The 24,969-nt window shown below is 32.7% G+C and overlaps 4 protein-coding genes across 7 annotated transcripts; 2 read left to right on the top strand and 2 right to left on the bottom strand.

The window, feature by feature from the left end:
* Positions 1-155: 155 nt before the first annotated feature.
* Positions 156-12,834, bottom strand: LOC140053466 (sorting nexin-29-like). 4 transcript variants are annotated; one of them, XM_072098490.1, is made up of 19 exons: positions 12,768-12,834; positions 8,992-9,194; positions 8,820-8,878; positions 8,553-8,727; positions 8,155-8,287; positions 7,726-7,837; positions 6,783-7,514; positions 6,266-6,365; positions 6,062-6,123; positions 5,862-5,925; positions 5,468-5,596; positions 5,099-5,184; positions 4,695-4,767; positions 4,403-4,556; positions 4,125-4,177; positions 3,918-4,014; positions 3,109-3,249; positions 2,816-2,955; positions 156-2,565 (listed from the first exon to the last, which is right to left on the bottom strand). In XM_072098490.1, exons 2-19 carry the CDS (start codon positions 9,189-9,191, stop codon positions 2,463-2,465), a joined length of 2,613 nt encoding a protein of 870 aa, XP_071954591.1. In that variant the 5' UTR covers positions 9,192-9,194; positions 12,768-12,834; the 3' UTR covers positions 156-2,462. The 4 variants fall into 4 exon arrangements, with proteins under 4 accessions (XP_071954591.1, XP_071954592.1, XP_071954593.1 ...); XM_072098491.1 differs by having other exon boundaries at positions 12,772-12,827; XM_072098492.1 differs by lacking the exon at positions 12,768-12,834 and adding an exon at positions 10,083-10,194.
* LOC140053528 (large ribosomal subunit protein uL16-like) lies at positions 10,260-12,537 on the top strand. Its single transcript, XM_072098496.1, has 6 exons — positions 10,260-10,338; positions 10,509-10,536; positions 10,774-10,832; positions 10,991-11,237; positions 12,037-12,199; positions 12,309-12,537. Exons 2-6 carry the CDS (start codon positions 10,514-10,516, stop codon positions 12,468-12,470), a joined length of 654 nt encoding a protein of 217 aa, XP_071954597.1. The 5' UTR covers positions 10,260-10,338; positions 10,509-10,513; the 3' UTR covers positions 12,471-12,537.
* On the bottom strand, positions 12,544-18,939 carry LOC140053512 (tRNA (guanine(26)-N(2))-dimethyltransferase-like). The gene is made up of 15 exons (XM_072098495.1): positions 18,858-18,939; positions 18,548-18,700; positions 18,066-18,242; positions 17,787-17,842; positions 17,332-17,429; positions 16,867-17,054; positions 16,511-16,736; positions 15,823-15,971; positions 14,994-15,077; positions 14,705-14,777; positions 14,471-14,608; positions 14,032-14,226; positions 13,792-13,868; positions 13,439-13,558; positions 12,544-13,310 (listed from the first exon to the last, which is right to left on the bottom strand). Exons 2-15 carry the CDS (start codon positions 18,601-18,603, stop codon positions 13,190-13,192), a joined length of 1,758 nt encoding a protein of 585 aa, XP_071954596.1. The 5' UTR covers positions 18,604-18,700; positions 18,858-18,939; the 3' UTR covers positions 12,544-13,189.
* A 108-nt stretch (positions 18,940-19,047) lies between these two features.
* Positions 19,048-24,204, top strand: LOC140053544 (uncharacterized). The gene is made up of 4 exons (XM_072098497.1): positions 19,048-19,161; positions 20,457-20,605; positions 20,935-21,185; positions 21,827-24,204. The coding sequence occupies exons 2-4, from the start codon at positions 20,474-20,476 to the stop codon at positions 21,942-21,944; spliced, it is 501 nt and encodes a 166-aa protein (XP_071954598.1). The 5' UTR covers positions 19,048-19,161; positions 20,457-20,473; the 3' UTR covers positions 21,945-24,204.
* Positions 24,205-24,969: the final 765 nt, after the last annotated feature.

The following is a 24,969-nucleotide window of genomic DNA, read 5'->3' as shown; positions in this document are numbered from 1 at the left end:
GTTGGTGATGACGTCAGACGATAGCAGGGTTGCTCAATTCTAATTGGATCCGGTTTTGAGGTGTACCTTTGTACCGTGTACCCCCATAAAACAAATAAGTAAACACTAGAAGTTTTAATTTAATACTTTTTAAACAGTTGCACACACTTCAATCTGTGAAAGTAGGTCATAAATAAATATGGCAGTATAAAAAATAGCTGTTTTTGGATGAAAATCAACACAGTAGGGGAATAGAAGGCTATGTTATTGTTAGAAAAGCCATGGATGGACAAACTGGGTAGATGGACAATAAAGTTTTTATTTATTTAGTTGGAACCAGAAATTGAGTTGTGATAGTAAAGAAATGGTCAATAAACTATTGAAATCCTGGAAATAGGAATTAAATAAAGTGGAAATACGGAAACAAGATCAAGATGTTAAATGGATTCTACTCAACTTTTCCCCCGCCTTTTGAACCCATTGCACATAATAATATATACCGTGTCATTTAAAACATGAATAGCTGCTTATTGGATAAAATATTCCTTTATTTTGTTTCATAATTATATAGTACAGATGTTTGTTGATATTTAAATGTCAATCCCCTTTCATAAACTTTGACATACTAAAAGCACCTTTAAAATTGATTGTCCGATGATTAAAACATGTATACCCCAAATTGAAAACCCCTAACAACTCAAATTAAACACAGGTGTATAAATTCAACTTCATTATATACTCCATTGAGATCAAGCCACTGATACCCACAGCATTGTCATATTTTCAGTAATTGCCTCCTGTTGATTTACACTTTTCATAATACATTAACTGATAAATATGTTGGTATAATCTCTACCTGTTCTGTGCCTATAGTTACAGTAAACACACATTTTATACTGTTGGAAATATATGTGTAATAATATATACAACAACTTACTACAGGTAAAATTGTAAATATAAAATTCCTTTGTAAATGAAATAGAAATTATATAAAAATATATTGATATAAGCATTCTTTCTTGAAAGTAAACATTAAAATATAGCAGCCCACAAGTTATAATCTTTCTAGGATAATATACATATTCATAAGCAACCAATTAATATTCATAAATCTTGATTTGGTTTAAAATACGTTTACATTAACACACTGTGATAGTAATAACCTTTTAAAATTAAACAATAAAGTTATTATTAAAACAATCATTGGGCCACAAGCACTATTAGACAATATTGCTGCACCTTAGGAACATTAGTGCATTTACAGGTTTTAAATGGCTGGTGCTAAATTTCCTATGTTGCAGGATAGAAAACGTACTATTGGAATTAACATTACTTAATCATTGGGGCACAGGGCACTATTAGACAATATTGCTGTACTGAAGGAAGCATTAGAGCACTAATGTCAGTGTGTACAGTTAAAATATTTCTACAGTACATATCGGTTGGAGGATGAGAAACTTACTAAAAGGATTTTTCATTTTTGCACATTTCAGGAGAAACATTTATACAAATTGGAAAAAAATAGGGAATGATTTTTTTTTATTACAGTACCTATTTTGTACATAGTTATTAATTGTAATCATTAAAGTACAGATACATTTATTACATATTTTAATGTACAGCTAATAATCATAATTCAAGTTGGTATGATGTTCTGTAGGCTACACCAGAAGAAACAGCATGCTGGAATGGAAAGTGCACAAGTTTCACATTGTGTCTGCATAATCAGAAATAATAATAGTAATAAATAGTCAGTTTTAAGCACCATTTCAAATAGACAGTGTAATAGTTCTGTACAATGCATATACCATACGTATAGTGATTCTCAAAACACTTGTCAAAACAGGATTTGCAGATATATGCAGATTGTGTCAAACCTAGAATCGAGCAAAAGAGTGTCCAGGAATCGACTGTAGCTCTGTCTACACTATCAAAATAGTGTGGTAGTGATATTCCTAAATATGGTAGTGATATTCCTAAATATGGTAGTGATATTCCTAAATATGGTAGTGATATGACATCATCATTATATGGGTACATCACATTTATTTTGTCACATAAAGTTTGATAATGTAAGGCTTTAGAAAGTACATACACATCCCAATGTCCTCAAATGCATACAGTTAGTTAAAAAGACATTATTGATAAGTACTATTAATGACCAATCAGAAACCTTCATATGAATTGTCTGCTGCTGCATTTGATAACTACTGACCAATCAGAAACCTTCATATGAATTATCTGCTGCTGCATTTGATAACTAATGACCAATCAGAAACCTTCTATGAATTCTCTGCTGCTGCTTTTAATAACTAATGACCAATCAGAAACCTTCATATGAATTATCTGCTGCTGCTTTTGATAACTAATGACCAATCAGAAACCTTCATATGAATTCTCTGCTGCTGCTTTTGATAACCACTGACTAATCAGAAACCTTCATATGAATTCTCTGCTGCTGCTTTTGATAAACCTCTGACCAATCAGAAACCTTCATATGAATTCTCTGCTACTGCTGCAGTAGTTCTGCCAGATAACAATGATGATCTTGGTCTTTCTTGCTTTTTAGGTTTTGTAACTGGATCACTATTCACAAACAAAAGTATCTAGTTATTGTCTTGTTTATGTTGTTAGTCCACCAGCCAATGTTTTTATTTTTATTCCAGTTATTAAGTATTATACGTATGAAACGCTATGTATGCAAAAATATTTAGTCTAGATTTGTATGTAAAGTGAAAAAATGATTCCTAGGTACAATATTAGTAAGATACAGTTTTCCATATAATGTGTTATCAACAGAAGATAGTTGTGAGGATGTTGCTGTTGTTAGACTTACCCAAAAAATGGTAGAAACTTAAGTAGCGTGGCCTTGCAAGGTTCTTGCGTTAATTCAGCACAATTTTGAAGATAATGATTGATTACATGTCGGAGGTAGTTTTGGAGAAGTTTGCGACGGCTTTCAACAAATTTTGCTTCCTAAACAGAATAACAACATCATTCTGGCATTTATTCCAATTTGTTCTTCAGTCTCTTCACCATAATCAAAATAGTTACTCTCTCTCAGACATCATCATCATAATCAACATCAGCTTATCACATCATTGTCAAAATCATAATCATAGTCATTACCTTGTTTCCAACTGCTTTCTTTGGTGGGAAGTCAAATTTATTAATTACAGGATTGCTCTTCCTTATTTTGTTGTGGAATTCTCTAAATTGTGTATATCTTCTGTAAATATTCCATTCCTCATCCCGTATTCGAATGTAAACCTGAAAAGGCAAAACAACAACAACAAATATTAAGCTCTGTCACTGCTCACGCTATCAAACTAGTTTGACAACAAAAGGGTGGTGTGCCCAAATATGGTAGTGATATGCCCAAATATGGTAATGGTATGACATCATCATGTCCATATATTATGGGCAAATCACATGTTTTTATCACATAAAGTTTGATAGTGTAGACAGAGCTTTAGACTTTAATGAGTCATTATTTGCAGTACATGGATTACAAAATGGGATGAATTAAAAGTTTGGTAGGTTTTGACGGCATAAATTATTGAGATCTTTAGAGGGAGGACCATACCACATCTATCTGTGAAAAAGACATACACTCAGTATATATACTATGTGGGTGGAGTCATATACTGTATGGAAGGAGCCATATACTGTGTGGGAGGAGCCATATACTGTGTGAGAGGAGCCATGTACTGTGTGGGAGGAGCCATATCCTACTGTGTGGGAGGAGCCATATCCTATTGTGTGGGAGGAGCCATATCCTACTGTGTGAGAGGAGCCATATACTGTGTTGGAGGAGCCATATCCTATGTGAGTCATACTGTGTGATAAGAGCCAAATCATATGTGGGAGGAGCTATATCATGTGGGAGGGGCTGTGTACTGTGTGGGAGAAGTCTCATTTAGGAAGGCTGCATTTACCTGATAAACATGAAATGTATCCTTGCTTCTTCCTTTGATGAATGCTGAGGGAATCCAAAGATTGATTAATGGTCTTCCAGGACCTGTCAAAGATGCTCTGAAAAAGATAGTTCTCATTACAGCGTATGTACAACAAGACATTTACAATTTTAACAGTTATAGCATATTTTGGTCTTTAAGTTTAAGTTAACTTTAAACTTTTCTTACGTGTCAGGTTCTTGACAATTGACATCTTCTGATATTGAGGTCTGATCTGGTAACTGAAAAAAGTAAATATGTTCGTAAGTAAGTGCTAAGAGACAACACTACATATTATACTTGATTATATATATATTTCTATGTCTACTACAGGGGGCAAACTGAAAGAATTAGACAAGTGTTTTTCCAACCTTGAATGGAACTGGTTGATTGAGTTAGATTTTATGACCGTTGATGGTAATTTATTAATAGTTATATATGAAGTGCATTCACATGATTAAACTTACCGGTCCTCTAAGATCTACTAATTCAGATTTAAGTCTTTGAATTAGGTTTTCTTTTGCTTTAAGTACTCGCGAAAGGTGATCATTGAACTCCATCAGTTCTCCGTGCATCTCTGCAACCTGGATCAGCTTACGTTCATACTCCGCTGACTGCTCACTATAAATAAAACGCAGATTCAAAGATGCAATTAAATTTTCCCGGGAAAAGAAGTGGAAAGATTTGATTGCAATACAGAAACATTTGGAAGAACAAAAAAACAAAATCCATTACAACATCAAAACAGATCAAACTTACCTGTAATCTACAAGAGGAGGCTTAGGGTCAGGGATCAGAGGTTGAAGGTCATCCTTTCTAATACCCTTGATTCCTGTGTAATAATAATAATTTGACTATAGTTTTATTATATAGTTTTAATAGAAAGAATGTTTTATCTATACATATTATATATTATTCATTAACCTTAGAGTTATTTTGCTACTTCACTCTGGCTGTTTTCTTTTTCGTTTTGATTTAGCTTTTTCCGTATACACAGATTTTGTAGTAATTAGACTTTGGAGTTAAGTGTTTCTAAAGATCAGCAATAAAGAGTATGACTTCCTATTAAGTCTTAAGGTCATAGGTCAATTGTAAACAGCATACATCTTGAGTGTGTCACACTGGGTATAGAATACTGTAGCAGAACAACATGCCTGACTTACCATCAAGTGATGAAGAGCCTTTTCTCTGCAACATCTGTACAGCTCCAACATACTTCTTCAGTTGATGTTTGAGCATTTCATTATCTCTGCGAATTACAAAAAACAGAATTATGATAAAAAAGGGCAACTGTAGATAATTGGTTATTTTTTAATGTATACATTATCAGCGAGCAAAAGTATAGTTATGAAAAACAGAAGAAACATTAATTTTAATGTTATACAGTTATATTCGTGTAAATACATTCCATGAACATACTGTTTATATGTTAATAAATGTTTTTAGTAACTGGATGATACTGTATGTAACCCAGTCTCAATATGCAAACTAAAATGTCAACCCCAATCTTAAATTTGATAGTTCTATATCACCTCGTAAGATTTTGAATTTTTGAGTAACTTTGTTCCTCCTGGTCATCGTAATCTTTCTTAAGTTCGTCCAACTCGGCTCGTAACTTAGCTGTATGCTCCATTTCACTGTCAAGTAACACTCGTAATGATCTACAAATCAAGTTTAAAACGTAAATAGTAATTCATTTTTAAAAATAATGAAATGAATTGTCATGTAACACTCTTTCCCATCAAACAGTAAACTCAAGATTCACCACTCAACACATATAAAATACAAACATTTTTAACCAAACTACTACAATTTTACAAAATATACAAGAATTGCTAGAAATATCTAACCCAGGATTCTTTAAAGCGAAATAATATAGAATAAATCATTGAATGACAAATAACAGAAAAAAAATATTTTTCTCACTTATTCTGGTCTTCAACTTCATCTTTACGCATCATTATAGACATTAACGCTTGCTTCAAATCATCTAAAATAAGACACAATTTTAATATCAATTTGTACAATAACTTTTAATTCCAAACTTGCAGTTCAAAATAGGAAGAATTCATACAAGTCTTATTAGAATGATTAACTTTAGCAATCAGAATTAAACTGATAATTACCAGTGGACATTGATTCATATTCTGGTGAAGGTAGTGTAGAATTTTCTAGAAACTTTGGCAACCTAAATAAAAAAAATAAATAAAAGAACACTATTTAAATTCACTCAAATTGACCAAAAAAACCCAAAAAAAACCCAGATATTTCTATGTACATTAAATAGAAAAGAATATGGTAAATGAAAAAACAAATGTTGTATAATTTACTTTAACTGAAGACCTTTCTGAGCAAGTGCAACTCCCATTGTAGCACTTTCTGTTTCAATGCCAAACCCCAACATGCTTGAATCATTCGATTGCGTATCCTCTAAAAAAAAAAAAAATGTAAATAATCGAATAACATTTATTACATTAGAAAGAAAAGGCTATGTTAAAGTGGCCTTCAAAGCCACCACGAAACATAATAAAATGTTGTTCATGTTTGCTAGATAGTACCTAAATAATTATTTCTATTCCCATCCAACAGTAAACTCAACACATAGACAAACAACACATACAAGATACAAACACTTTTAAACTAAACTACACTAACAATGTTACGAAACATTAAACAAATTGCTAAAATATCTAACCCAGGATTCTTTAAAGCGAAACAATATAGGATAAATCATTAAATGTTGTTCATGTTTGCTAAATAGTAACTAAATAATGAGCTGGCTAAGAACATTCAGTCTTTAATTAAGGAAGCAAAATGAAGGGGAGTATTTGGGAAGAATAGTTTTACCTGTTGTGGCAGCATCTTGTGATAATGGTATTAAATCACCAGGTCCATCTTCACCAAACACTTGGAATAACCCATCTTGGCTGGAAGCTCTCAAATGAACAACTTCTCCATTTACTAAAACGCTTTTTTGCGTCTCCGTTGGAACTACTTCCTCAGACCCTTCAAATTCATCTGAATTTTGCTGTGAAGATTGTGTATCGCCAGCCTGTAGTTTTCTTGAAATATAATCAGAGTCCATCTTCTCGTATTGAGAGAGAAGCGATGAATCATATGGAGTTGAAGGTGGAGTTTTCCCGGGAAAAGAAGTGGAAAGATGTGATTGGTTAGTTATAATATTGTCTGAATGGGATGGATGCAATGAGGTCTTAAAATTTATTGGAATAGAGTTTGTTGGCGTTGTATCTTCTAAAGTAATAGCCTCTGACGTTCCAGCATCGAAAGAACCATCATGTAACCGTTCATTGACCTGTAACTCTTGACCTTTATCTATTTCTTTTTTCTGAGTTAACCTTTCACCTTTATATTCATAAACATTTTGAATTGTCGATGTGTTGGAAATATGGGTTGTACCACTTTTGGAAGGGGATGATTTTTGGCTTTTAGGTTTCCTTTTTGACAAAGGATGATTTTCCGTTGAACTTTTTTCTGAATCTTCATCGTCAAATGACACTATAGATGTCGGTCCTTTCTTCTTTTTTTTCTTTTTCTCTTTCTTTTCTTTGTCAAATGAACCTGAGACAAGAAAAATAGGCAAAAAATAATTGTAAATATAATGGATTGTACTTAATAAATAGATTGAATTTAATTCAATTCATTTCAGAAGTTTATGTAGAAGAAGAAGAATGTATCCTTATGTATACATATAGGCACAGTAATTAGCTTAGCTAATTTGAGACTATTTTTTGTTGCATCAGTACACCTACTGTAACTGCAGTCAACCTACCTGTGCGACTGGACACCTCTTTTGACAATACTGGCTCCTGTTCTATCGTAGTGCTATCAATCAACTGAGGGGTTTCAGTGCTAATCATTGACGACAGCGAAGGTAATGAAGCCTAAGCAATTAAAAAAATATATATCTCTTATTAATTATACCAGATCTCATCTAATACCAGTTTAAGTGTTATCTTTTGGACTGGAATTGTGTGGTCCCTACAAAATATATCTCTTATTAATTATGCCAGATCTCATACCAAACATTTAAGTGTCATCTTTTGGACTGGAAATTACAAAATATATTTTCTATTAATTACACCCAGTCTTTTTTGTTTGATACAGACAGATCTCCCAGGACAATTAAGTGTCATTAATTGGACTGATGGTTCATCCCTACAAAATATTCTTGAAATTTACGACAGATCAAAAAGCTTACCGGTTTAATTCCATTAAGTTGTTCATTGTCAATGTTAATTGCAAATAATATAGAGCCCAATCCCCTAGCCATAGTAGGTAGCATGCTTGCTCTCTCCTCGTCAAGAATAAACGACCACGGTTCATAAAACTGACTGAAAGTAGAGTAAATATAAGTTGAGACTGCAGAATGTTCCCACTAGCCGAGTCTAGCTGAGCAAATAACAAAATTTCTGGCCTCTAACTGGTCACAAAAAGCAAACATATAAACCAAAATACTTATTCATATTATTGGAAAACAGGTGTTTTAATATGTGCAGTTCAATGTATAAGCACGATGAAATCGTATCCACTCAGGCACAACCAAAATAAAAAACACAACCTCTGCACATGAATTTGTAAAAATTTGAGGACACTTACGACAACAACTGTTTATTCGCCTGCATTGTATGTAAATAACGTTCAAGCGAATGTTCATTCAATGTGCTCCGCAGCCAAGCACGCCCTCTACCAGCATCAGTTGTAATATTCTTAAGGGACGTGTACCGTTGCAGTTCATGGCGTGTAAGATGCTCTTTTACAATTGGCCAGAATACTGAAATTTAAAATGTATACACTTCGCTAAATTTAATAACTCTAATAATATAATATACAAAATGTAAACAATTTCTGAATATAATTATTTACCAGCATCTGTTTCTGTTTTAATACCGGCAATTGATGGCACTTGAATACCTGTCATTTGTCTGTAAAATAAGCACACGATATATCAATTTAGGTCAAGATGTTTTCTTTTTTTTTCTAATAAATTCATACAAAATTCAGAAACTCTAAATTGAAAACAAAAAAAATATCATACTTAATTGCACTTAGTGGATTTCCTGACGATTTCTTTAAACCGTGCATAAGTACGGTTTCAAATTGTGCACATAAGCATGATACCCTGCTGTCCACATCAGTAGCAAGTTCTGTGCGACCACCAAAACGAACCTGACACTGTTTCACCGCATCTAACAGCCGGTCTAGTAAATTTTGTTTATCGGTTTTGTTTTTATCCATCGCCTGAAAATATATCAAAATGTATAAAATTATTAAGTATAATATAATATTCGTCTATCTTAATATTACGCTGTGGCTAAAAATATGGTACCGTATCCTAACTTCTGTTTGCTAAAGGTATGATAAAGGTATGAAAACAAATCCAAAGTCCTTACACAATGACGTCACACATGTACCACCACCCCACTGGCTGATTGATTATGACATCATATACAATTTTACCGTACCTTTAGTAAACGGGCTGATTATGACGTATACAATTTTACCGTACCTTTAGCAAACGGAAGTTAGGATACGTTACCGTATCTTTAGCCACGGCATTAAATAATATTAATATTAATATACTTATACATAGGCCTAGTAGTAGGAGTTTATTTATTAAATCAAATTACCAAATTTAATTTATGACATGATTCTCAATATATATATATATAGTAAAAACACATATACATACTTTAGTATTTATAATGTATTTAATAATATTTAAAAACATATACTGATGAATAACAGTTTCTACATGTAAATTTCCTGGGGCGAAACGACCCCAAAAACAATGCCTAACATATGCCTTCTTGCCCTTAACTCGGCTCTCACACACACCCATCCGAAATAGGCTCAACCCTTGGCGCACAACAACCGCAGCTATCTGGCTCCCGCTAGCCACCAATCATTTTAAAGTAAAAATGTCTAACATAGCAATAACATAGGAAATGATCACCATTATAAAATTTATTTAATTTTAAGTAATTGTTCAATATACAGTATTTAACTTACGATTTAAAAAGTAAATAAAAACAAACCAGGTCTCATGATGAAGAGTTCAGAGGTCAATATTTTCCTCAGAGTTATAGCCTTTATCCACCAGGCCCTTCGAAGTTTAGGTCTACGTACATTTATAATAATTTTGCCTAATATCTCACAAAAAAAATAAATTTGTCGTTTTTTCAATTGGTTTATATCAAAACCTGTATGTATGCAATCCTCAATGAATACAATCCATTCTAGAACATCAAAATTATGACTAATATAAATGACTTGCAAATTTGCGACAGCCATTTCAAGCCTAAGCGAGCGAGTATAAAATGACTGCATAAGGGCGCTATTGCTCAATAATCTTTCTCTTTTCCCAACACTGTCCTTCAACAAGGTGGGTATAACATTTATGGCCATAGAAATCGTATTTAATCACTAATTTAGTGCCTTTTTTCCTTAACAAAAATGTAACGTTCATTTCACCTAATACATTTTCAATTAATTGGTGGTTTTATTTTTACAAGAAATATAGATTCTAATCTCAATTTTGTAAATTTATTTCAGGAAAAATGGGACGACGACCAGCCCGATGGTAAGTGGATAACGTAGTAGTTCGACACCTCCTCCTAGTAGGCTAGAACTGGGCTTGAATGTGGATCGGGCCCGGGCCTATAGAATGACAAAATTCGACTACACTTGAGAAATTTAACATCATATTATTGACGGGGAATTCATAAATGCTAGGCCTAGCCCTAGTTAGGCTTGTGGCTGGTATTTTATTTTTAGTTTTATGTAAAATAAATGATATATTTTTAATTTAACTTTCCAGCTATCGTTACTGCAAAAACAAACCATACCCCAAGTCTCGTTTCTGCAGGGGTGTACCAGGTAAGTAACTTGAAATAAATTAAAAGCTACATGGCAATATATTAATGGTACTTACTAACCTAAGTCTAATTTAACTAAGTTTTTTACTCCTAGTAAGAACAACATAGTCAAAAAGGCGTATTTCTTTATACTAATATTTTATATATTCTTTTTTAAAGATCCTAAGATTCGTATCTTTGATTTGGGTCGTAAGAAGGCGCTTGTAGATGAATTTCCACTTTGTATTCACATGGTGTCCGACGAGTTTGAGCAGCTTTCTTCCGAGGCTCTTGAAGCCGCTCGTATCTGTGCCAACAAATACATGGTGAAACACTGTGGAAAGGATTCGTTCCACATCAGGATACGGGTACATCCATTCCACATCGTCCGAATCAATAAAATGTTGTCGTGTGCCGGAGCTGATAGGTAAGATATAGATAACATTTTTATTTTTTTTTATAGATCTACACAACGACTAACCCAGTTGAAAAACAAGGCCAACAGCCACTAAGTCGCGTGCTACAATGCATAGTGATACCGGACCGACAGAGACCGACCGACCGACCGAACTATACTGACCGAAATTACTGAACATGTTTAAAAATGTTGAAATGTTTAAAAACATTTTTTTTTTTTAAATTTACACGTGCGTAGCCTGTCACTTTCGACGTGCTCGTATAACGTAATTTCGAGTTGAAAAGTAAGTCAAGAAAACAGAAATCGGGCAAAAAGAGTGCGCAATAACATTTAACGCGCAGTGCGCGCGCAAAAATATGCGCACTCATGGCAATTTTGTAAACGCTTAAAATTGCCTGAAATGTACTCTTATTTCATCGAAAATAAATTTTGAAAATGTTAAGCGCACATGCGCTACGCACGTAATTGTATTGTCATATGATGATTTATGCCCTGAAATTTATGAGTACCAAATTTTATTTAATTGTGATTCATGGTTGTGAAGATATGATTACAAACGTGATTTCGTTAAATCGTGCGTAGACCGCGTAATTTTTTATTGCGCACCGTGAAAACATAACCACATTGATTCCTGGCCATAAGGAATATACTGTGAAAAATTGACCTAGCTAGATTAAACTGATATCAAGATAAGGTCAGAAAGCGATAAAACGCATAGTGATACCGGACCGACCGACCGACATAGTGAACTATAGAGTCGCTTCCACGCGACTAAAAACCCAGTAAATATTTAATTTTTTTCACTTAGGCTTCAAACCGGAATGAGAGGTGCCTTTGGTAAGCCACAGGGAACAGTTGCTCGTGTCCGAATCGGTCAAACAATCATGTCCATAAGAATAAAAGAAGGAAGCCGTGCACATGCCCTTGAAGCATTCAGGAGGGCAAAGTTCAAGTACCCAGGACGACAGAAGGTACAACATATAATTGTTAATAAATGTTAAAAAAAAGCAAGTATTTTCTCCTGTCTGACATCTTTAGAAGTAGTAAGTAAATTGTAACCCCTCTTTTTTTAAACCACAGATCTACATCTCTAAACGATGGGGCTTCACTAAGTGGGATCGCCCAGACTATGAAGAAAAACGTGCAAGCGGACATTTAATACCAGATGGCGTTAGTGTCCAGTACTTCCCAGATCACGGACCTCTTAAAAAGTGGAAAGCACGCGTACTCAAGGGATTGTAAACAAGATCACATAAAAAATACAAATGTTTGAATGAAAAGTAAATAAATTTCAAAGCAGTATTGAGAATTTGTTTAATTTGTTGTTTGTCTGTGTTGTTACGATAACAAATATTTTAAGTCCATTATTTGTTCTACTGTATTTGCATAAGACCGACTTCTGCTTTAGAAAAGACAAGACACCCAAACATACATAGTTTTTGCCTTTAGTTTTCAGAAAGATTACGTCATTTGGCAATACAGTACTTGATTCATTTCATTTTGTAACAAACATAAATTTTTAAAAACATTACATCATACTTGCAGTTATGCATTATTTGGCCTTAAACGGTTGAAATTTGCAGAACTGTAGTCTGTAGCATCCCTCACCACCTAACAAATTTAAATGTACTCAATCATAACTTTTAATTTTACAAATATATATTACTGTATAATTAAAACCTGACCCTGCCATTTACTTCCCCTCTATGATGCTAAGAACTAAGATAATTTAGATTCAAGTTCCAATGAGGGTATTTATCCGATCCAAAATAAAAATTGCTTATTAATGTGTCATTACAATGGTTACAGTATCTACTGATCAAGAAGGTTAACTGAATCGCTACGTATCTTTTATTACAGCAAGTGCTTTCTTGCTATGATATGAGAACAAAGGGTTAAAGATTGGTAGGCAATCATGCCACAAGGAGTCTTGCTTCCTAATTTTATCAATTGTGTTTCCATCACGTTTCTTCAGTGATATCCTTTGATTCCAATTCTGAGTTTTCAACCGTTGTACTATCCTTCGACCGTTTTGTTTGTTCATCATTTGACGAATTTTCCTCTTTTGTCAAATCTGGTTTTCTGGAAAAAATATTAAACATTTAGTACTTCTTTTCATCAACTCAAATAAATATAAACTTTTTTATACTGTGAGAAATAAAAAAAATAGATATGGTGAAATGGTGTATGCACATAGAGTTGATATTTACCGTTTCCTGGCTCTTGATTTTGGTCCCCAGTGAGGTTCAGGGTTGAGTGGGAAGCGACTCATCTTCTGCTGTCGTGATTTGGGGTTCGCATCAGGTCTTTTCTCAAATGATGCCTCAATGCTGTAAAGAAAAGGTCAAAGGTTGTGTATTTGATATGATCAGCTCCTAATTTTACCACCAGCAACGACCTCATTGGAAATACTGAACTACACTATCAAACTAGTTTCACAAAAAAAGTGTGATATGCCGTAATCATGACCATATTTGGGAACATAATGTTTGATAGTGTAGACAGAGCTTGACAAGAATTCTTTCTTTCTACATAATATAACAATAATCACCAATCTACTTACACAGGCTCTTTGTGTAGTAAATTGTACGCCACACTACCTTCTGTTAAGCGGCTCTGTTTAACTGGATTGAACTTCTCCTGAAAATATAAATACAAAAGCCAAAATAAAAGAAAATTTAAAGTTGTATATCATTTCTTGGTTTAAGCTGGATTCTTAAGCCTATCGGGGAAATGCTGGTGACTGGAAAACCTCATTTAGCTTGTTTACACTTTTTGAACTAGTAATTTACGATCTACTGACCCACGACCTCATTATATCCCAGACGACAGAACTTGGTGCATCCGTCTTGATGGCCTCAGCTGATGTATGTGTTATCGACACTCGGTAGCCAGCATTCAACAAAGCTGAACGAAACTTTACATTTGATGGTACAGTACAGTGAATGATGTTGCATAATCGGCTAAGCGTGTAATATAGAGGGCTGTCTTGTAATTCCTGGAAAAAAAACCAATTTGTTTATTATTGTTTAAAAATACAGTAAATCAATCATTGGAAAAGGATACTTTGCATGTTTTATGGTATCATGTAATTATTTTCTGTCTTGAATTTATTTTTAGTCAATAAAGTTAAAACAATTAAAGCCATTGCCATGATTATAGAAGAAAAAAAATACGTCTTGCACAGTGAGTGTTGATAATTGGTGGCGCTTGTATTTGCGAAAATAAACTACTTGTCTTACCTCTGTTATAACAGTCAGCGTTCCTTTGATCTTTTTAAATCGTTTATACTTTTCTTTTGGTATATCATCTAGAGTACTCACAAGGTTTTGAACAAAGTCCAGGTCATGAATTGGTTCATTCCAGATAGGACCACCGACCTAACGAGAAATAACACAAATGAGGTCACGCTTTTGAAATAAATGCATTTTGATTTTGTAGTAAGAAGGTTTTAGTACCACTTTTTTTTACTCTACCTGAAAATTGCTCCCACAATCTGTGCATATTTGACCACAGGGTGGTCCTGTGGCTGGGGTGAAACGAGGCTCTCTATAAAAAAAGATAAAAAATAGATTTCAAAAATTATTCATTGACATATACAGTATGCATACTCTACAGTAAAATCATTCATTTGAAAATAATCATTACTTATTATAGCAACAGAGAAATAAATTTATATAATTCAAGATTTTAGAACTCTTTAAACTGATCCCTTTTATTTAATTAAACAAACAGTTTTAAAACTTTCAATTTCTAAAAGCTCACTTGTTTTCCCGCGGGATAGCCTTTCCAAGTCTTTGAAGATGGAAGCTATCACATCCTGTGCAATGATACACAAGCGCCCTCTTGCTGTCAGTAAAAAAATAAAATATAATCAGTGTACTGAGATACAAATTTAGTATATTTTAATATATTACATACTGTATCCACAATCCACATGTACTGGAAGTAATAAACTGAATATCTTCTTTTTTAAGACAAAATGTATAAATAATCATGTTAGAAAAACAGTATCGCTTTTTGATGATGAACAACTCTAAAATGTATATAGGAAATGTTTTTTTTTTTTTTTTTTGTATCTATTATGTTGTGTTTATTGTTTTATGTTTTTTATGTAAAAGGGTGCTGCGAAAACAGAAGTGTAAACTTCTCTATGCAGGATCCTTGCCATCATTTATGCTATGAAACTGTATTTATAAACGATGAGTAAATAAATGTGAATTGAATTAGTAATAATGTACGGTATAAGAAAACCAACTGTACATTTTGGTTTGAAAGTTTGGGTTTGGAGTAGATTTTGATTTGGATTTAGATCAAAGAGATACATATTTTAGTCTACTCCGTAGCAATGTTAGTATACTTATAGGCCTACGGGGGTCACGACTTAAAGTTCAGTGAACTTCAGTGAACCTCCATCCACCCACATTTAATACATGTTGTGTAAATTATATATATATATATAAGTGAGTGGAAAAAATAAATAAACGAAACAAAACGAAGAGATATAATAAACTCCCTCCATTATACAACCTATAGCAACTATAAAAAAAAAGGGGAAAGCCACATATTAAATAAAGCCGACATGCTCACACACCTTGCCGAGCGTTTTGCGGCCGCTTGACTTGTAAAGACACGTACAAACACTCGGAGGTAAAAATCAACTTGTACACTGACCAACGGGACAATGTGGCGATGATAACGATTGGCACTGGTTTCAATGGCTTGAAGCACTATTCGTAAAGCCTATTAAATCATTCACAATCAATTAAATATAATAAACACTGTACATTGGGCAATTAAAAATGAATACTGTATAATAATAATAATAATAGTTCATTCTTATATAACGCATATAAACAAGCTCTCAAATCTTTGCCTATCCATCGTTTCCCTCAGAGACTCGTCTGTCCTTTCTTCTCTTTCTGAGGCAGTTAAAACAACATTTTACAGATCCTTAATTCGACTCCGGTGTGTTTCTTTTCCTCTTTTTCTTGTTTTTAAATTTTTTAATATATTTTAAACTGTATATTGATTTTTAATTTTATGTAGTTAAGTTCTTCTGGGGCCCTAGACATTTCATGTTATGGAGACTCTGTTGCTTTTGGGGTCCCAGGAATAAATAAATGAAATGAAATCAATCCACTGTACATATATTAAAATAGACGAGAAGTGGAAATAATTTAAATTTAAAAACTTGAAAAGGAAAGACTTCAACTGAATAAGACTATAGATGCAACCGATGTTGAAGTAAAAAATAAATAATTGAAACGACAGAATCCTACCATCTCAGGTCCAAACTTTGCATGAAGGGACATCGCACCATACTTTGAAAAGCATGTCTCACCATGGTTACCCGATAACACGGCAAGATCTGTACATGTGACACAAAGAAGCCCACCCTCTTTGACAGCTTGAACTCCAGCATCGATGAACATCGCAGGACTTCCGTAAGGATCTAGATCAACAACATCATATTCTGGGTTTGAGCGACACTTGTACATAAGCAACCTAAATGATACAAAGTTTTTTATTTGTTTTTAATTTTATGGCAGTGTTTCTCAAATGATACAATCATTTATAAACCAATAAAATCTTAATAAAACAAAGCTAAAATAGTCCAAGTACATGGTGTACTTACGCTGCATCTGATAGGCTCGCTTTCACTAAATGTCCAATTTTATTATGTTTTATATTCCTTTCAATATTTTCAACAGCAGCTACCGAGAAGTCGTTGGCTACAATATTCTTGATACCAGGAATTTCCTTAGCATAGCGGATTGAGCGAAGACCGCTGGCTGACAATCCTTCTAGAATACTAATGCCATCCTAAAGTTTTTTAACAGAAGGAAGGTTTAAAGCTCTGTCTACACTATCAAACAAGTGTGATGTGCCAAAATATGGTAGTGATATTCCCAAATATAGTAGTGAAATGACATCATATTTTTTTGTCACATTTTATAGTGCAGACAGAGCTTTATACTATCAATACTGTGATATATTTTGATTTTATCTTTGCCAAGAAGGTGACTGTTTTTGATACAGTATCTCAAAAAATTATAGCTACAATTTCTGCCAAGGAATTTTTATTTGAGAATGGCTTTACCTCCAACTGATCACCTGGATAAACTTTCTTCAACTCTTCTTCATCTTGGGAATCGCAAGTGTTGGCGGCGTTGGTGGTATTTTTTTGTTTCAAACAAACTGTGAAATACAAATTTTACATTGGATTGAAAAAAAATTATTTACCTGAATAAACTGTAATTTAAAGAACAAAATAGCCAAATTGACTGGAAGTTTTTGGTTATTTTGTCTTAGAATTTAAATAAAAATAAACTATTGTTTAAAAAAGTATATTCAATGTTCATAATAGCATGATTAAAAACCATTATATCTGGTGTCACAGCAGTAAATATGATACCAGTTTTTAACATATTACATTGAGCGAATCAGGGACCTAGTGCCAGTGAGGCAAGGTGCGACACATGAGCATAAAAGTGAAATGTTGATATAAATATTTACTTAAAATATTAGTTGTATACACATCTTATTTAACTATACCTTCAATTCCTTTCTTTTTTAATACTTGACTCGCATGTAGACTTATAACCAAAGAACTGAAAAAAGATGATATTTTCGGTGTACTATTATTGTGCAAATAATAATTTACATGTAAATTAAAACAAATGGATGATGTCAAATAGCCTGCTCAAATCTATAAAGCATAACATAAACTCCTGCCGATGTACAGTCATTAAGAGACAAATATTATATGGAACTGATTTGAGAGGGAGGAAAAATGGTACTGACTAAAATGATTAATTTGAAATTCTTTAATACCTTATATCCCGATTGAATTCTTGAACTGGATTATAAAATACCTCATTTGATTTTGGAAATAATATTTCAGATGTTCCCTCTTTGACAATGGTATAACCTTCAGAAGATCCCTTTTTGGGAATGGTGGAAGCAGAATTAGAACTTTGCATGATTGTTGTAGCTGCCGTACTGGACATACTTCAAGAAAAAGAAAAAAATTACAAGGTTTATTCATCCAGAAGTTACAGAGTTGTCTGCAGTTGGTCGAAAGGCAGCAAGTCGACAATTTGACAGGCTTATACTATGAAGTTGTACGTAATAGAAAAAATGCAGTTATAGGAGCATTTATGATAATATAAATTAAACTCCGGAAAAAAGTGAGAAAAGACGTTTTATGATTTAACCATGGAGGTATAAAATTCCTCCATGATTTAACAATATTAATTATTAATATTAATAATTTAAGATTTTTTTAAAAACAGATTTAAACAAATAATATTTACTTTCTTTGCACCAGGCCTAGTCTTGAAACAAAAACAAGAGGTGTTCTTATTATCATTTGCAGCAATTACAAATCATAGGTATATATACTGGACGAAACGACTCGCAGATTATTAATCACGGGTCTACCACACACTGCACTGCTGGCTGGTGCGCTACAAAAATAATAATATTTGGTGAGTAGGGCCTAGGACTACCAATTTTCAGTTTAATATTGTTCAATTCATGCTGCATACATATAATAATAATATTGATCAATCAGTGATATATAAAATTTAATGTACAAAATTATATTTAAAAGATATTTTTTACGTTTTTAAAGTGCTTTTTTATCCTCCGGGGCCGGGCCGACAGCGAGTTACGCTTCACTGATTAAAGCACGTGTGGATTATGGATTATGATGATGATGTGAGAGATAAATGTATATGGTTTTACGGCCCAGACCGGTAATTACCCTCCGTTTCGTATTTTATTTTTGTTAGCACACAGTAGTAGTACAGCAGCAGCACATCAGAAAAAAGACAGAGCGCGCGCTGAAAGAAGAGAGAAGTTAGATGTACAGTATTGAAAATAAATTGGCCTTGTAATTTAAAGAATATTACACAAACAAGATCAGGTAAACTAATGTCTCCATTTGTAGGTAGTTATCTAGGCCCTAGCCAGGCTACTTGGTTTTAGTTAGGCCTATCTACTGGACTGGGCCCCACAGACAGCAGCAGTACTAGGATCGAGTAGGCCATGTTATGCGCGATTTGAACGATTTGCGCAATTTGAAATTGCGCAAAAAAATCCTTGCGCAATTTGAAATTGCGCAAAGAATTCTTGCGCAATTTAAAATTGCGCAAGGATTTTTTTGCGCAATTTCAAATTGCGCAATCAACTTGCGCAATTTCAAATTGCGCAAGAAAATCTTTGCGCAATTTTAAATTGCGCTGCACAATTTGTAAATTGCGCAAGATAGTTCTTGCGCAATATGACACCTTTGCGCAATTTGAAAACGAACTACAATCGGTATTATAATAATTTATTGGAAACTAAATAACTCAAAATAAAACATAATAAATGCGAAGATAACATATGTATAATAAATACATAACATTTATTATTACAATTAAATAATATTATCACTGTAACTTGAAATAAATCAAAATAAATGTAAAAATTAAGTTTTTAATATTAGTTTAAGCTAGGCCATGTAACCTAGTCAGTATCAGTAGTCCAGACCCTAGCTAGGCTAGAGTAGTATAGCCGGCCGCCCGCGCCGCGCCCGCCTGGTGGAACACCACCGCTTCGTTTTCCTTCGTCGGTTCTTCGACGGTATGCTAACTTATAACAATATTTGCACTACTAAAATAAGGAAATGCGATATTTATCTTTAATTTTGAATCATTCTTAGAAATTACTATATAAATATGGGTGTGCATGATTTCACAATCTGTCGAAAAACCTTGCGCAGTTTGCAGATTACTTGCGCAATTTAATACGTTGCTTGCGCAATTTGAAACACATGTTTCAATTCAAATTGCGCAAGGATTTTTTTTGCGCAATTTCAAATTGCGCAAATTGTTCAAATCGCGCATAACAGGCCACACACATCATCATCATCAAACAACGATGTTGGTTGGCGGGTGGTTTTGTCAACAGAATTTTAGACTCTCGTCCAATTCTATTTAGTTCCACAAAAAATACATAAAACAGCATATTTATTGTGTACAATAATGTCAATATTTATTAATAAAAAAAAATTATCAAAAAATAGTGAATAATTCTCACTCAAATCAAAAACCACTCTGGATATTCTTTTGTTTGTTGCTGTCCTATATATTTTGTATACTGTGACCAAATAAAGAAAGAGGAATGAATAGCGGAACATTAACATTTTCTTTATTTTTCATTTAAAATTATCTAAAGTTGTGAAAAAATAAGAAATGACAGAGATACCAGAAGATGTTGAGGGCAGTGTACATTGTATTACAGCAAGTCTCATCACCCTCCTCGCAGTTTTGATTGTTTTTAGGTTATTCCAAAGAAAATTTGTGAATTCTCATGAAAAAGAACAGGTTAGTATTTCACAATCGCAACAATGAATGTTTCATGAACAAAAACAGCGGGTACACACAAGTACTCTGACAAAATCATGCATGCATATACTGTACACCATTTTTTAATTTTTTTTACAAAATATTAAAAATTATTTTTTCAGGGAGACACAGATCCCTGATTAAATAAAAAAATAAAAAATAAAAATAAAAAAAATAAAGCAATTACTGTATATGATTATAACAGACTCAATGTATAAAAACAATTTTCAAGTTTTAAATGGAATGATTACTTTAGACAAAAAAAAACAATAATTTTGAGTATTAATTTTTTCTTCTATTTTCAAAAGGAAAATAAAGTTGAAAGTAGTGAAGAGACAGCCTCTTATAATGATATTGATGATTTGCTCATCAAACCTGAAGAAATAGAGGAGATTGAAGAATCATCGATGGCAACAGATGAGTGTGGAGACGAAGGGGATGGTGGCAGTGATTTCAGATGCGAGAGTCTTCAAGGGAAGCTGAAACAAGTGCGGCACAAAAAGATCAAAGAGAAACTTGAGGGCGATATGACAGAAACGCAGATCAATGCTGAATCCGAGTGAGTAAACGACAGATTTGTTGATTCACGATTTTGAATTTTTTGTTGTTGAAATTTTAACATGAATCATTGATAATTGAATCACATTCATCTTAATGTTTAATATTTTGATTTACTCCCTATGTATTTATATATTGTAATATAAATCAAAGAGCTGCATATAAAAGAACTGATAAAAATAATCAAAATCAAACAAGTTAAAACTGCCTCTATATAAATTTATCAATACATGTTTCGGGCATTGTCAGGTGGTGATGATATATTGTAATATTCAATCATAATGATTTTGAAATTTGAAAGCGCTAAGGATTGATCGATTATGCCAATGGACGACAAATAATTGAGGAGGGGATATAAAATACTGAGAAAAACCTGGTGGTGTAAATAATTCGAGTGTTTATTTGTTTTTAACTGTTCTGTATATATCTTTTAAATTAGGCCTACTGTGTATTTATGTTATAATTTTTATTTACTTTTAAACTTATAACTGGACCATTTTGGAAAGCAGTACTGCGTTACTGAAAATGCAATCCAGTCAAAAGAAAGAATAAATAGAAACACTGATCTAACCAATCAGCAATCAAAAGTGTCTATGTGTGAAATTCATTTAAAAATGCAAAACAATATTTAATGTTTTACAGAGCTAGAAAAACCCAGCTAGAAGCAATCTTTAAACTGATGGAACAAAGCAAAGACACATTTGGCATCGAGGACATGACAGAGGTCAAAGATCAACTGAAATTGTACGCAATCAACTGAAGTTTAGTTGTCCACAGATGCCAGTTATAACAATGCAAACCACCAAAACAGATGTATTATATTCGGTGCCATATTTTTTTTTTTTTCCTTTACTAAAAATAGAAATTTACACATTAGTACAGTATTAATATTACTCAAAATTGTTATATAAATCTAAAAGATAGGCTTGACTCATTGGCTTTAAAAAATTTCCTAGTGATAATTAGCAATTAATGGTTTCATTTATGGGATCAAGTTGCCACTAAAATGTGTACATTGTCTATGTAACCACATTGAGATAATCTAATTTCCAAAAAATGTGTGCTTTAAGCTTGGTTCCCACTAGGATGCAGCTTCTCATCCATCATGGTTGGTCAAATTACTTGCATTGCTGTTACGTCCTTGCATTGCACCTTAGTGGGTACCGAGCTTAAATGAGCAAAGATTACAACCGGTATAATGAGATGTAAATCTGAATTAAGTCCCTATGAACAAACTTAGTTAGTACCAAAGATATCAGTTATAATTGTTGACCAAAGCAGTTAAAAGGACCAATAAAACCTCAAGTTGGTCTGTATTTCAATGGTCAGCTTCAAGTTGGTCTGTATTTCAATGGTCAGCTTCAAGTTGGTCTGTATTTCAATGGTCAGCTTCAAGCTGGTCTGTATTCCAATGGTCAGCTTCAAGTTGGTCTGTATTCCAATGGTCAGCTTCAAGTTGGTCTGTATTTCAATGGTCAACTTCAAGCTGGTCTGTATTTCAATGGTCAGCTTCAAGTTGGTCTGTATTTCAATGGTCAACTTCAAGTTGGTCTGTATTTCAATGGTCAACTTCAAGCTGGTCTGTATTCCAATGGTCAGCATACAGTATTTATGTATATTTATAGTAAATGTTTTATATGTGCAATTTATAGTAAAGTAGTGTTTTATATGTGCAACTTCATTCCTTTATTAAAGCTAAATGTTTACTAATCTTTCCCACCCTTTTATTTTCGCTACAAAATGTATAAAAATATCTACTGTAGTACATATTATGTTTTATTTTCTGGAAATGAAATATACAAATAAAGTATATATACACAGTATATCATATTAATGAATAAGTATAAATACATTGTTATAGAAATAGTGGTACTGTACTTTACAAAATATCAAAGTGTAAGTTATGGTTAGAGAAGTTTATTTTTTATTTTTTTAAATTATTTCTTAATTTTTAAGGGCAACATCTATCATGATTATTCTTACTTATTCAAATAACCTTGACGAAGTAATTAAATATAGTCTGAGGTAATAAATTACATCAAGTGATATTGCATACATAATCATTTGTAACCATCATCATCTTAAAGAAGCCAGGGTTGACATTAAGTTATCCTTAATTAATAACTGTTACTGTTACCATGACTATCGTTACCATGCCATTTATATAGTGTATCACGGCCAAGGCAAGTCAATTTGCCATTACAATAATTAATTTCTTATAGGCAATATTTTTCCACTAAGCAATTAACTTAATATTCCATTGAAAGATTCAAAGATCTTAACAAAAACAACTTGTATAAAATATTCATACTTACTTCTTCAGCAGTTGAGATGTCCAGAAACATCGAGACTTTATGTTAAGCTCTGTCTACACTATCAAACTAGTTTGACAATAAAAGTGTGATGTGCCTAAATATAGTAGTGATGTGCCCAAATATGGTAGTAATATGACATCATCATGTCCATATGGGCACATCAAATTTGTTTGTCGCATAAAGTTTGATGGTGTAGACAGAGATTTATTTCCTTTTGGAAAGACATGGCGCACCACAAATTTATTTGCTATATTGTATCTCATGGGTAGTAAAACAATGCTATGGGGCTGGGTTGAAGAAGTGGTGGGAGGGGAGCATACATGGTATCACAAGGACGACAGGTGTAATCTGTGTTTGGGTTAATATTGGTCTTTAGCAGTTTTGATGATGGATTAGTTGCGTGTACAGTCCTAAAATAGTAAATGGTTTACATGAGCATTTCAAGTTTGTATTCTGGTGTAAATAGCTGTACATAGATTTAATCATAGTGTTGTTGTTTAATCTTGTATCCTCCCATGTTATATAATTAACAAGTTTTTAATTTGTGTTACCTCATAATTACAGACAGAGAAATGAGTGTTGGTGTTTCAAGCTGAATTTTAAATTGTTTATTGATATTTACACCTTGATAAATTGGTAGTATTCAATGACATAATAATACAATTCTCTACTGTATTTGTTTTAATATTTATAATGTATGGATTGTGGTTGAAAATATTAATAAACAAAACCAAATAAATTTGTTTTATTTTTAACAGATTTTTTTTTTGTTTTTCACTGTGAAATAATACAGTAATTTTACAAATGCAATAGCCAATTTAGTAAGATGAGTTTTGTAAATTCATATTGCCATATTTCCTCTACCATAATACTATTGATTGATTGATTGATTGATTGATTCTTTTATTTTTCACACAACATTCTTAAAAATATAAATAAAAGATTAAGTACAATAAAGTGTGAAAAACAGGATAACCACAAGCAAGCAAAGCTTTTAATCTGTGGCACCCTAACTTAAAATATAAATTTACAAATATATTACAAAAAATGTTTTCATGTAGTAAATAAATGAAGGAAAATACAACGTACTATAATATAACATATATATATACATCAGTCTCAGAATATATACAAAAATGTAATTAATTAAGTTAAAGTTAGACATATTTTACAAATGTTGTTTTCGCATAGATATATTGTTTCTTTATAACTATTAATGCATTTATTTAGTAATAGTTTTTTAAATATTGATATATTTTCACTCTCTCTTATATTTCTTATAAGTTGATTCCATAGCTTAGGTCCTCTATATGCTATACTTTGCTGACCCATATTAGTTGATTTTAATTTTATACAATAATTGTCTTTATTTCTTAGTAAATAAATAATTAATCATTTAAATTACAGGCAGTAGACACTTTGTGTTGTAAAAAGTATACAGTAATCTATTATTATAATATATACACAACC

The sequence above is a fragment of the Antedon mediterranea genome, chromosome 1, assembly GCF_964355755.1.
Source record: "Antedon mediterranea chromosome 1, ecAntMedi1.1, whole genome shotgun sequence".
Lineage (NCBI taxonomy): Eukaryota > Metazoa > Echinodermata > Crinoidea > Comatulida > Antedonidae > Antedon > Antedon mediterranea.
Note: the sequence above shows the minus strand (reverse complement) of the source record. Positions and strands in the feature narration are given on the sequence as shown.